The 13,256-nt window shown below is 41.3% G+C and overlaps 1 protein-coding gene across 8 annotated transcripts in view; it reads right to left on the reverse strand.

The window, feature by feature from the left end:
- NF1 (neurofibromin 1) overlaps positions 1-13,256 on the reverse strand; it is a 303,335-nt gene that overhangs the window by 30,863 nt on the left and 259,216 nt on the right. For all 8 annotated transcript variants that reach the window (XM_070061093.2, XM_002718937.6, XM_051825442.3 and 5 more), the window contains 10 exons: positions 12,434-12,627; positions 10,415-10,555; positions 9,985-10,264; positions 8,940-9,154; positions 8,226-8,287; positions 7,958-8,072; positions 7,308-7,409; positions 5,169-5,309; positions 2,937-3,063; positions 4-135 (listed from right to left, as the gene is read on the reverse strand). In XM_070061093.2, the coding sequence (XP_069917194.1) occupies positions 4-135; positions 2,937-3,063; positions 5,169-5,309; positions 7,308-7,409; positions 7,958-8,072; positions 8,226-8,287; positions 8,940-9,154; positions 9,985-10,264; positions 10,415-10,555; positions 12,434-12,627 (1,509 nt within the window). The remainder of the gene's footprint in view (positions 1-3; positions 136-2,936; positions 3,064-5,168; positions 5,310-7,307; positions 7,410-7,957; positions 8,073-8,225; positions 8,288-8,939; positions 9,155-9,984; positions 10,265-10,414; positions 10,556-12,433; positions 12,628-13,256) is intronic.

Consider the following 13,256-nt stretch of genomic DNA (forward strand, 5'->3'; position numbering starts at 1 on the left):
TACCTGCTAAGTAAGCCACACTCTGCGTATTCACCTCAAACTTGTCACAGTTTCTGTGTTTGTTAACCAAAGTTAGTAGTGTATGCAAAATTCTGACTGTTCTTGCAACAATAGCAGGTGAAGGATGTCTGTACCCTACAGGGGAAAAAAATCAAAACAAGGTTATTCTATGAACAGGAATTTTTTCATTCTTATTCTGTGATTAGCAATTCTGCAAGGGAAATTAAGTATAAGAGATAATTCATACCTACACAAAACAGCCTCCTGAAAAGGTAAAACATATATATGTGAATAATTAATTACATATAGGATTAAGTACCTAAAATGTACAGAACAGAATAATGTCCCCTGAGACTTTAAGGTTCCTCAGGGGGAAGAAAATGAGGAAAGATAACAGTGTTTCAGGTCTTCCATCCCTAATGCAGCACAGGGACTTAAAAATACATACATACACACACCCACCCACCCACCCACACACACACACACACAGGAGTTCCCCGTAAGATTTCTTCTGAAAGTAGGGTTCTTTTGCTTAAAAATGTCTTTTTTTTTTTTAATTAAAACACTAATGACAAAGGAAGAATGTATGTACTAAGTGTTCAAAGAATAGAGTTAATTACAGGGTAAGTTTGACCTCTTAACAGCTTTTCTTTTTTTAATATTTCTTATTTATTTATTTATTTGAGAGGTAGAGTTACAAGCAGAGAGAGGGAGAGAAAGAAAGAAAGGTCTTCCATCTGCTGGTTCATTCCCCAAATGGTCACAAAGGCTTGGGCTCCTTGTACTGCTTTCCCAGGCCATAGCACAGAGCTGGATAGGAAGAGGAGCAGCCAGGACGTGAACCAGCACCATACTGGATGCCTGCACTACAGGTGGAGGCTTAGCCTATGGCACCACAGTGCCAGCTCCCTCTTAACAGCTGTTAATCACTAATGCTACTCTATTTTAGAATAGGAGATTTCAACACTGAACTTATCTAGTATTCCACAAATACAGAAAAAGCAATCAGGTTTGTCAGCTGCCATCCCTTGTTTTGGTATCCTCAAGTAAGTGTAGTTTCTCTTGAGCAATCTCTCTTCACCACAGAGATTAAAATTCAATTAAAAAATTTCATAAGAAGGTAAAATTAAATGTATACCCTTGTAGGTGGGAGATGTATATACACATACACCAGTTAAAAACTGGAAGAACAAGGCAGGTGTTTAGCCTGATGGTTAAGATGCTGGTATCCTGTATAAGAGTGCCTGGGTTTGCTACCCAGCTCTGGCTCCTGACTTAGGCTTCCCGCTAATGCAGACCCCAAGAAGGCAGTATATAACAGCTCAAGTAACTGGGTCACTGCCACCTATTTGGGAGACCTAGATTGGCCCAGTTACTGAGTTACTGGCTACCAGCTTTTTCGAGCCCAGACCCAGTCATTATAAGTGATTGGAGAGTGACCCAGAGGATGGGAGCACTCTCTTTCTCTTTGCCCCTAAAATAAACAAAGTGAATGGACCTCCATGATTCCTCAAGCTCAAGAATGATGTTGAATTCATATAAAACTGCAGACTCAAGCTCTACCTTGACATCATGCTGTCAATGATCTACCACTATAAGCTGACTATATGCTGTCCCTGTTAAGCACAATTGCCGTCCATGACTGCCCCATGTTAATAAACCAAAGCTATTTGAGCCGGCGCCGTGGCTCAATAGGCTAATCCTCCACCTTGCGGCGCCGGCACACCGGGTTCTAGTCCCGGTCGGGGCGCCGGATTCTGTCCCGGTTGCCCCTCTTCCAGGCCAGCTCTCTGCTATGGCCAGGGAGTGCAGTGGAGGATGGCCCAGGTGCTTGGGCCCTGCACCCCATGGGAGACCAGGAAAAAGCACCTGGCTCCTGGCTCCTGCCATCGGATCAGCGCGCTGCGCCGGCTGCAGCGGCGGCCATTGGAGGGTGAACCAACGGCAAGGGAAGACCTGTCTCTCTCTCTCACTGTCCACTCTGCCTATCAAAAAAAAAAAAAAAAAAAAAAAAAAACCAAAGCTATAAGCTGTGGAGTCAGCAATGGGAGTAAGGCCAGATCAGGAGGTGAATGAACTCTGAGGAACAGCTGGAGATCTCTGACTTTAAGCAACACAGAAATCTGGAGGGGTTGGGGCATGGTACCAGAAAGGTGAAGTTTTATGGTATTTAATAATGGTATTGATACACTGTAAACTAGAAATGGGCTGAAGAAAATCTGTTACCAAATCTCTAAGATAACATTTTCCAACATAAATTAATCAAACTAATACACTGACTTGCATTCTGTCTTATTTGATAATCAGTAAGATACTTTAAGTATTGTTACTAAGAGTACTGCAATTAGGCTCAATACTTAGGGACTTTATAACCTTCAACTCTCTAGCATTTTTAAGGAAATCTGATTATTTGCTATGGGAATTAAACTCTATTAAAATACACACTGACTAAAACATAACTCAATGAGACACATAGTTTCATTTAAAGTAAGACACATGAACTAAATATTTCAATTTATTTCAAGAAATAAGTTATTTTAATTACTCTGGCTTCTTGATACTATTTCATACAAATACTCTTTAACTTTTTTTTTTTTTTTCATTTTATTTGAAGGGCAGAGAGACAGGGAAAGAGAGAGAGATCTTCCATATACTGGTTCACTCCCTAAATGCCTCCAATAGCCAGTACTGGGCCAGGCTGAAGCCAGGAGCCCAGAGCACCATCCAGGTCTCCCACATGGGCGGCAGGGACCCAAGTACTTGAGCCATCATCTACTGCCTCCTAGCATGTGCATCAGTAGGAAGATGGGACATAAGTGAGGGAGCCAAGACTCAAACCAAGCTCTCCAACATGGGATGGAGGAATCCCAAGCAGTGACTTAACCCCTGCATCAAACACCAGCCCCACAAAATATTCTGATATACAGAGCCTCTACCTTTTAAGAGGTGTCCAACCAGTGCAAAATTAAAGTTGGAGTTGAAATTGAGTCCAACAAAATGATCCATTTGCTTGCAGTGCCATTCCAGAGGATTCCGGATTGCCATAAATACTTCTTCTGGACTCTATTAAAGACAACCATAACATGGTTAATGGGGTTCACACAGAACCTTTTAAGGATCACTTACTGGTTTTAATGTTCAACAGGTATGACAAGATAAGTAATTCCCTTGAATTGAGAGAAATTATTGTAGGTTTTCTACAGAAAACCATTGAACATTTAAGGTTATATGAATTAATTAGTGAATTAATTAGTACAAAATCATCAGGCATTTAATAAGATGGTATAAGATAAAATTGCCTTGATTTACAAAACCAACTTATTTTTCCAATTTACTTCCTGATACTTTTTTTTTTAAAGATTTATTTATTTTATTTGAAAAGCAGAGTTACAGAGAGGCTGAGGCAGAGAGAAAGAGAGAAAGAGAGAGAGAGAGAGGTCTTCCATCCACTGGTTCACTCTCCAGATGGCCACAATGGCCGGAACTGCATGGATAAAAAGCCAGGAACCAGGAGCTTCCTCCAGGTGTCCCACGTGGGTGCAGGACCCAAGGACTTGGACCATCTTCCACTGCTTCCCCTGGACATAGGGGATGCCAGCACTGCAGGCAGCAGCCCCTTCCTGGTATCTTTTAATCAGCTTTATTAATTGGTTCCTAGCATACTGGGTCACTGAGCCAATATCAGTACCTCCTACCAGGATTTTCTGGCACTGAAAATGCTATGGTAGACACTACAAAGATAAAAATACTCACCTGCAAATAGGCTTTTTTTTTTTTTTTTAAGATTTTATTTATTTACTTGAGAGGTAGGTTATGGACACAGAGAGGGAGAGATAGAGAGAAAGGTCTTCCACCTGCTGGTTCATTCCCCAAATGGCCACAATGGCCAAAACTGGGCCAATCCAAAACCAGGAGCCAAGAACTGTCTCTGGGTCTCCCACACAGGTGTAGGGGCCCAAGTGCTTGGGCCGTCTTCCACTGCTTTCCCAGGCCATAGCAGAGAGCTGGACTGCGAGAGGGGCAGCCAGGACATGAATTGATGCCAATACAGGATTCCAGCGCTTCGGGCAGAGGCTTAACCTACTACGTCACAGTGCCGGCCCCATGCAAATATTCTTAACATACAAACAGCTAACAGGCATGTATCACTCTAACACTGTCCTATGACAACTTCACAAAAAAGCAATGGGAATAGGAAAGAGGGGTTCTAATCCCAAACCAAATGTACAAACATGGACAAGTCACTTAACTTCTGTGTTCTTTTCTATCGTGTGGGATGGAGTCTGACTACCAATGAACTAGGCAGCTTCCACCTCTGGACTTTCGCTTACACATTTCCAGACCTTCAGCTACTTGGTCCACACCACGTCTGGCAGACTGAACGAACACTGTCTAGAGCGAGCATCTTCACACGCAGACTATGGCCCTGCTCCCTCTTCCCTGCCCACAGCTGAGGTGACTCACTTCAGGCACACTCCTCGTCACATACATAGCCTGTCTTTAAAAAGAATTCCTCTCTTTTCTGCTAGACTCTAATTTTCTTCAAAAATAAAAGGAACATAATTTCATACTACTTTATTCTCTTCTGTATACTCTATGAACCAAAATCTAATGCCAATCAAGGTGGATAAGTGTTAAAAAGCCATTTATTTTAAAGTTAGATAAGGCAAAAGAAGAAACCCTAGTAAAATTCAGTACCCGAAAGTTCCCTTTAGACTCTCCAGCTTCCGCATCTGGTATTAATTACATCAGGTTTTCATTACGTAGCATTATGCACTGAAAATAAGCTTATTTTTAGATTAACTCTTCATTTGTGAGATGCGGGGTAGAGAATGTTAACCTGTATCTTGGGGTGGTGAAAATTAAAAATAGTACCTATTGTGGTAGCCATTATGGCCAGTCAGTATTATTTTTCTTTATTCTATTTATTAGTGTCAAGCCAGTACTTATTTATTTATTTACTTATTTTGCTATTTTTATATAGAAAACACACATTAAAGTCCAGTTCTTAATGAGTTGGTAAGGAACCATATTCACAATAAATCACATTATGCAAATTCACACCAGTAAGCTATGGATCTCTTCTGTTTTTAACAGAGCCACCACAATAAAAGAGGGCTGAGTGTTCAATGCGAGCCAGCGAGGAATCCAAGGGAAAGCTTGCTTACCTTGTCATTGAATATCCGGAGACTATCCAGGGTGTGCAAGTTTTGTTCAAGAAGAGCAGTGCCTGCTGAATACAAGTTGACCTCATCGAGCTGCAGCACGGCCACAGCTACCCAGAAGAGGGCTTTGTGTAGAGGGGAGTCCTGGCAAAGGAGTCACAAGCCAGGTCAGTAAGGGGAACCGTGGGAAACCCGCGTTCTGACACACCGCAGTCTAAAGCAAGCATGTGGCTTCACCCAGTCACCCAGGCTTTCCCCTTTGGGAAGGCAGTACAAAAAATAAACCTGTGTGCAAATAAACACAGGTAGCTGCGCAGAGAGCCTCAGTGTTTGCTTTGCTCTCTCCCTGTTCTGGATTCCCAAATCCAGTCAACAAGGTTTGCTGACTCTTTAAGAAGCCTTTTGCATCTGCTATTTCTTTCTTTTTGCTAACAGTGCTTTACCATGCTGCTCTTTATTCTAAATGTTCAATTTTTTTTTGCCTCCAGCTTCTTCCTCACTGTGCAGTCCATCACCAGAAGGTGTATTTCTTCTGGAAGAAAATGGTACGTTGGCCGGTGCTGCAGCTCACTAGGCTAATCCTCTGCCTGCAGCACCAGTACCCCGGATTCTAGTCCCAGTTGGGGTGCCACTTCTGTCCCGGTTGCTCCTCTTCCAGTCCAGCTCTCTGCTGTGGCCCAGGAAGGCAGTGGAGGATGGCCCAGGCCCTTGGGCCCTGCACCCCCATGGGAGACCAGGAGAAGCACCTGGCTCCTGGCTTCGGATAGGTGCAGTGCGCCCGGCTGTAGCAGCCATTTGACGGGTGAACCAATGGAAGGAAGACCTTTCTCTCTGTCTCTCTCTCACTGTCTAACTGCCTGTTAAAAAAAAAAATGGTATGTTCCCAAACTCTTTTCTGAAGAATGCTGAATGTTCTGTTAGTTCTAGCCAATCTTTAAAACGTTCCCTCCTGCTATTCTCTTGGAAAGTTGCCCCTTACATCAGAGTGCTCTGCCCACCAGCCCTCCTATGCCTCGGCTTTCTCAGTACTCCCACTGCTCCACCTTGGCTACTCAAGGTTTCCCCCCTTTCTCTCTACCTGCATTAACTCCTACCCACATCCTTAACTACAGCTTGAATTCTACCCTTTCAAGAACTCGTCACTTCTGGCAGTAATCTGTTGTTGGTCTGAATTTGATCCTTATTTAGGAGAAAATCCGTGGACTTCAGAGCTAGTCAGCCTTGACTTAAAATCATGGCTCTGCCTTTCATCAGGTATGCACCCCTGGGGACAAGCTACTGAGTCCTCCTGGTCTCATTTTCACTTATAAGATGTGGATAAGAGAACCATTTTATATGATTTAAGATTAGAATGTTTGTAGAACACATCACTCTACCAGGAACACAATAACTATTTATTTCTCTGTAAGCTTTCCCAAGATTTGCATCTTTTGAATTCAACTCACAGAAATTAAACATTATCTCATTTTAGTTTACTCATTTTACTCATTTTATCAATGTGGAAACATTCACATAACTTTAATGACCTGCTCGAGGTGACAAAGCTGAGATGAGCACAGACTAACCTACAACAGTGGCCATGGTATTTCACACCTTTAAAATAACATTTTAACTTAGTATCCAAACACTTCTGAGAATCAGGTATACCTCTCCCAGCTTCCCATTTCTCCAGAGTAAGGTCACTAACACATCACTAACTCAACACGCCTGCTGCTCATCCGGTTCATCACGTGTCTGCTCCCTAACCTCCACATCCACCCCAGATCGTAAGCTCCAGACAGGCAGGGCGTTATCCCTTTGTTCAGCACTATGTACATCTCCAGCCCCCAGGGCAGTCCCTGGCACATGGCCCATGTTCAGTCAGTGCCTATTAGAAACAAGAATTAAGAATATATCACCTGTATTTCCTTAAGCAACGAGACAAAAAACCTACAAGCAGTTAGAACATACTCTCCATACTTAGTCTTCCTCTACTGTAATTACTTCAAACAACTAAACTTTAGACAAGAAGGTCTACATTATGGCTTTTTTGTTACAATCTCTCCACAATCCATCTTATTTTCTGAATGTGTTGAAAGAAAAGAAATTACACTGAGCACCATAATCCAAAATGAATAAACTAATTTTCTACACAATAATTACCTTATTAAGAAGTGGCTGTAATTTGGTTAGTGCTATTACTGTAGCTTCTATCAGAACTTGACTGTTGTAAGTATCAGGTCCTTTTAAGCAACTCTCAAGTGCCTTTTAGGGAAACAGAATTCTTTATTTTACTTTCATTGAAATAAAACATTAACTCTTAAAGTGAATCTCAGAATCAGCTCAGGAACATTTACTTATTAAGTGCTAGAATTATTTCTAATGCTATGGTGATTGGTGATCTTGGAAGCTTGCTTAATGTACATTTGGTTTCTTATTTTGACGTATTTCTATATTCTAATGTAATAAGACAGGCATTACCACAGAAATTATAAATTATATAACTTTATATGAGGCTATAGTTTTACCACCATATAATTAAATGCTTTGAAAACTAATAATATATTAAGGTTACCTGCTTAGCAAAAGAGGCAAAGTACTTATTTTCTTTTAAAGACATCTTCTTTAGAGAAGATTTCTTCACTTCAAAGAATTACAATAAAGAAAATAATCAAAATCTACTTTTTTAAGGTTTAATAAGCAACATATAAGACATTTTATTAAATTCAAATTTAAGTATCTTTTTAAAGAAAAGTAGATATGCTTTGTAACTTAGAAACCACAATTAATTGGGAGAAGGAAGGGAGAGGTACCTTGCTAAGAATACGGATAATTTGCTTTATCTGGCCATGAGACACTCGTTTGCTAATACAGCCAAAGACAACAAGAGCTCTTGGTTGTAGGGATGGATTATATTGGAATGCAAATCTGTAATGAAAAGATCCAAGGAGCTTAGGAAAATCTTTGTCTTTATATATACTAAATAATAAATTAAAACACTGATTATGCAGTAATCTCTATCTTTTCAACAATTCACACACTTTTACATTTTTTACATTTTCTATTTAATCTGGGACATACCTTTGCGCTAGTTCTGTCCACTGGTCCAGCCACTTGCATGTTGGAATGTCTCTCATACATGCCTAAAAAAAGGATACTCTGAATATATGTGGGGTCTTTGTTCATGGAAATGAGTATTATCTTTTATATTTTATTTTTTCCCCCAAAGATCTTTTCATTTATCTGAGAGGCAGAGACACAGAGAGAGAGAGAGATCTTCCACCCATTGGTTCCTTCCCCAAATGGCTACAATAGCTGGAGGTGGGCCAAGCCAAAGGCAGAAGCCAGGAGCTTCTTCTGGGTCTCCCACATGGATGCAAGGGCCAAGCACTTGGGCCATCTTCCACAGCTTTCCCAGGCACATTAGCAGGGAGCTTGATTAGAATTGGAGCAGAGAGGCCTTGAACTGGTGCCTATATGGAATGCCAGGACAGCAGGTAGCAGCTTAACCTGCTATGCCACAGCACTGGCCCCAAATACTATTTTTTGATTCCATTTTTCCATGCATGTCTTAAAGGCCCTTTGATTTTATATATGTATATGTTTTTAGAAATATTTAAGCAACATTTACTTGTAATATCATTAAATAAACCATATGTGTGTAATCAGTAACAAATTCCATGAAAGTGTTTTTATTTAAGTATTAAATGCAAAACAGCAGAATAAATTAATACTTCTATACAGCACCAGATTTTTAAAAAGCTTCCTAGTTTCTTATCATTTTGTCTTACATACCTCCATGATCTCCAACAAGGCTTCTGTGACTGTTTCCAAAGATGTCAAAGCAAAAGTCTCCCTCTCGTAGGAGCCAGGAGAGAATGACCTGTCCCGGTAACTGGAACGGAAGGCAATGACTGCGGCTGACTTGACTTTGCTAATGCCAAACAGCAAGTAAAATTTTGGCAATGAGAACTCTGTCAGACTGAGTCTCAAAACTTGCTTGGTCTCTTCTGTAGAAGAAAAAAGAAATAAGACTTTGAACACACCAATTTTTAAATTTTAAAGTACTAAGTTTCATTTTGAATACAGTAAATTTAAATATCATATAAAATTACATAGTTGTGTTCTAAATCAAACTTCTAGATAGATTCTATAAATGCTCATTGCTTTAGCCCCATTAAACCACAAATCAATACTAGTACGCTTGATGTTGTACTAGACAGCTTCATCAAAACCAGTACAACATGGTCCAGTTACACTATGTGACAACTTAAGAGGCTCCATAACAAATAGGCTTGGAAAATTTTCACTACAGCTTGACATGGAATGGAAGTAATTTATTCTTTTTTTTCTTGTTAATATTTCATATCATGACTGCAGACTTAAATTAGGACCTTGGGGGCCGGTGCTGTAGCACAGCTGGTAAAGCCACTGCCTGAGAGCCAGCATCCACGTGGACACAGATTTGAGCCCTGGCTGTTCTACTTTGGATCCAACTCTGGGCTAACGTGCCTGGGAAAAACAGTGGGAGATGGCCTAAGTGTTTGGGCCCCTGCACCCATGTGGGAGACCCAAAAGAAGTTCTTGGCTCCTGGCTTCGGCCTGGCTCGGCTTTGGCCCTTTCAGCCATTTGGGGAGTGAACTAGCAGAAGGAAGACCTCTCTCTCACTCTCTCTGTCTCTCCCTTCTTTCTGTAACTCTGCCTTTCAAGTAAATAAATCTTTAAAAAAAATTAGGATCTTGGTGTTAGGCATCATAATTAATAACAATCTACATCAATTAGGTGGGGTAAAGGAAAGGAAAGAACTGGTGAAACACACATTACTGCCCTGAGACTCACCACTAAACTGAAGCTGTGAACAAGTGCACAGAGAGTGGATGATATTGATGACCAGCCCATGTGTGGAAGCTCTCAGCGAGAGTGGGCCAGTGGCCACTAAGAACGTCACGACGTGGAAGAGGTAGGGGAGATGAGCTGCCACATCGAGGGAGTTGTTGAAGGACAGCATCAGCATGTAGCGTGCTAAGATGGCGATGTCATCCCACATCAGATGCTGCTCCAAAGTCGGAGTTGGAGACAAGCACGTCTTATCAATTATTTTGCACATCCGTCCAATAACCTGTAATGATGCACAATTTAAAACACAAGGAACAGTTTTATCACAACTTTTAGTTTAACTTTAAAGTAACTAAGTCAAAACATAGAAACTTCCTGATCATTAAAACAGATACATGACGTCATAGTTCAGCAGGCAAAAAAAAGTAATTACCTTGCTTGAAACCAATTTCACATTTCCAGAGGCCAAAGCTACAGCAGTATCTGCCATCACCTCAGCTTTGATGGATCCCAAGCCACCTGTTGCACTGGTTTTGATGAAGCTGTCTAGTACAACATCAAGCAGATCTGTAATCTAATGGAAGAGGGAAAACAACTTCAGTTTTTTACAGATTTATATTTTATTTGAAAGGCAGAGTAACAGAGAAGAAGGGCGGTGAGAGGGAAGGAGAAAACAGAGAGAAAGTGAGCGAGCGAGCACATGAGAGAGATATTGAGATCTTCCATCCTCTGTTCACTCCCCAAATGACAAGGAAACCAGGAGTCTGGAATCCATCTGGGTCTCTCACACAGGAGACAGAGGCACAAGCACCCAGGCCATTATTTGCTGCTTTCCCAGGAGCACATGCAGGGAGCTGGATCAGAAGCAGAGCAGCTAGGACATGAACCATCACTCAGATATGGGGTAATGTGTTGTGAGGGTGGCCTAACCCACTGTACCATGCTGCTGGCCCTGGACCATTCCACCAGCACAATTTTTAATTTAATGAACCACCCAACTAAATTAAAGTTTCGTTTTACGTGAGACCTTCAAAATATGTTTTACAAAGAGACCTGTCAGTAAACATATCAAAGGATATCAGAGAAAGGATGAGGACATTCACTTGATTTCTACAGAAATTAAGAAATTGATATCCAAAATTGGAAAAAAAAAACCCTCTATACACTTCTTCATGTACTTGGCAAAGTATCTCTGTGTTCCTCGAAAACAGTACTGGATGATCAACATAAAATACAATTATTTTTAAACACAGGAAATGACAGCAAGTACTGAGAAGCTTTCTAGGGCTATAAAACCAGATCAAAGATCATTTAAAATTATTTGGAGGGAGTGGAATCTGGTCTAGTAGTTAGGGACACCCACCTCTTACATCAGAATACTGAGTCCAGTTCCTGGCTCTTGATTCTGGCTTCCTGCAAATGCAGACCCTGGCAGGTAACGGTGATGGCTCAAGTCACTGGGTTTCTCCTCCATATGGGAGACCTGGATTGAATTCCCAGCTCCTGGTTTTGGCCTCAGCCCAGCCCTAACCACCATGGGCATTTGGGGAGTGAACAAGTGAACGGAGCTCTTTCCCTGTCTCTTTGCCTCTCAAATTAAAAATAAGTAAACAAATAAATAAAATTAACAGTACTGTTTGAGTAAAGGCATTGTTGTCCATTAACTCTTATCAGTTAAAAATGTTAGATTCTATCCTATATTGGCACTACCTGATAGAACTATAAATGAAAGCTGGTGTTCCAAATAGCAACATTAAGAAACATTTATGGGCCGGCGCCGCGGCTCACTAGGCTAATCCTCCGCCTAGCGGCGCCGGCACACCGGGTTCTAGTCCCGGTTGGGGCGCCGGATTCTGTCCTGGTTGCCCCTCTTCCAGGCCAGCCCTCTGCTGTGGCCAGGGAGTGCAGTGGAGGATGGCCCAGGTCCTTGGGCCCTGCACCCCATGGGAGACCAGGAAAAGCACCTGGCTCCTGGATCCTGCCATCGGATCAGCGCGGTGCGCCGGCCGCAGCGCGCCGGCCGCGGCGGCCATTGGAGGGTGAACCAACGGCAAAGGAAGACCTTTCTCTCTGTCTCTCTCTCTCACTGTCCACTCTGCCTGTCAGAAAAAAAAAAAAAAAAAGAAACATTTATGGAAATCTATGGTGTACAGGGAACCAGAATACACTATAAAGCACTACTTTCTAGAAGTGACACCACAATTCTATAGCTAATACCCATATAATTATGCTGGGGAGAACAGTACTGAGAGAGGAAATCCTATGAGAGGAATCAAACATTTACAGTTCTGAGTCAAATGAACAGCTGGGTGGGCATCTGTATGTTTTTGAAGGTGGGGACTGTGTTCCTTACGGCTGTTAATAATGCCTAGTATGGCACTTTGCACAGAGCGTGTCACATAAGCATCTGTGCAGAGAAGCTATTAGGCAAACATGTGTCCAAACTCAATACCTGCCCAAGGCTCCCCCATATTTTTGCTTGAATAGACGGGTACATCTGTTTTTCATTTATGGTCATTGTTATCAGCTTATCAAGAATAGCAGTCACTCTTTGTCGTTTGGCATCATCGTTATGCTTGCAAAAACGGACTAGATTGGACAGCCACGGAGTCATATATTCCAAACAGAGGTGCTTCAACTCAATACCTGGAAAAAAATACCATTAGCATAGATGGTCAAAGAAAACCACATCAACAATGATTTTAACATAAAGGGGGGGGGAGGTAAAAGGTGAAGACCATCACCTAGAATTAGGCCTGGAGAAAAGAGACTTGGCAAATACATGTTTGATGACAGAAGTGAAGAGAAGCCTTGGAGAAAATAATTTTAAAAGCTGTAAGCCAATTTTTGAAAAGTTTTGTCTTATTTTTCTCCCTTTTAATCACTTCTCTTCCAGTTTAAAAAAAAAAAGTGTTTTCTTCTCATTGTAAAAGGAGAATGTGGTAATCATGCAAACTTTGGTAAAAGGAAAGCATCACCAAAAAACGGAAGTGATGTTAACTGTATCTCTCCCCAGGCTTTCAAGTCTAAGTAGAGATAACGCATATTTATGTGTGTAGATCACCCATGTACCACATCCAGTCCACAACAATTTTGCTAGTTTGTCACTATTACACCGAGATTATATTAACATTCCCCAAAAACATTTTCACTTTTTATTGAGAAAAGAGCTCAGACTTACAAGAAAACACAAAAATAGCAAAATTGCCTCTATACACTTCTCATAGAGTCTCAAAGACCATTTTTAAAAAATTATGGTAAAATATATACAACAT

This window comes from Oryctolagus cuniculus, chromosome 17 (assembly GCF_051225735.1).
Source record: "Oryctolagus cuniculus isolate XC-2025 breed Fujian yellow rabbit chromosome 17, ASM5122573v1, whole genome shotgun sequence".
In the NCBI taxonomy this organism is placed as follows: domain Eukaryota; kingdom Metazoa; phylum Chordata; class Mammalia; order Lagomorpha; family Leporidae; genus Oryctolagus; species Oryctolagus cuniculus.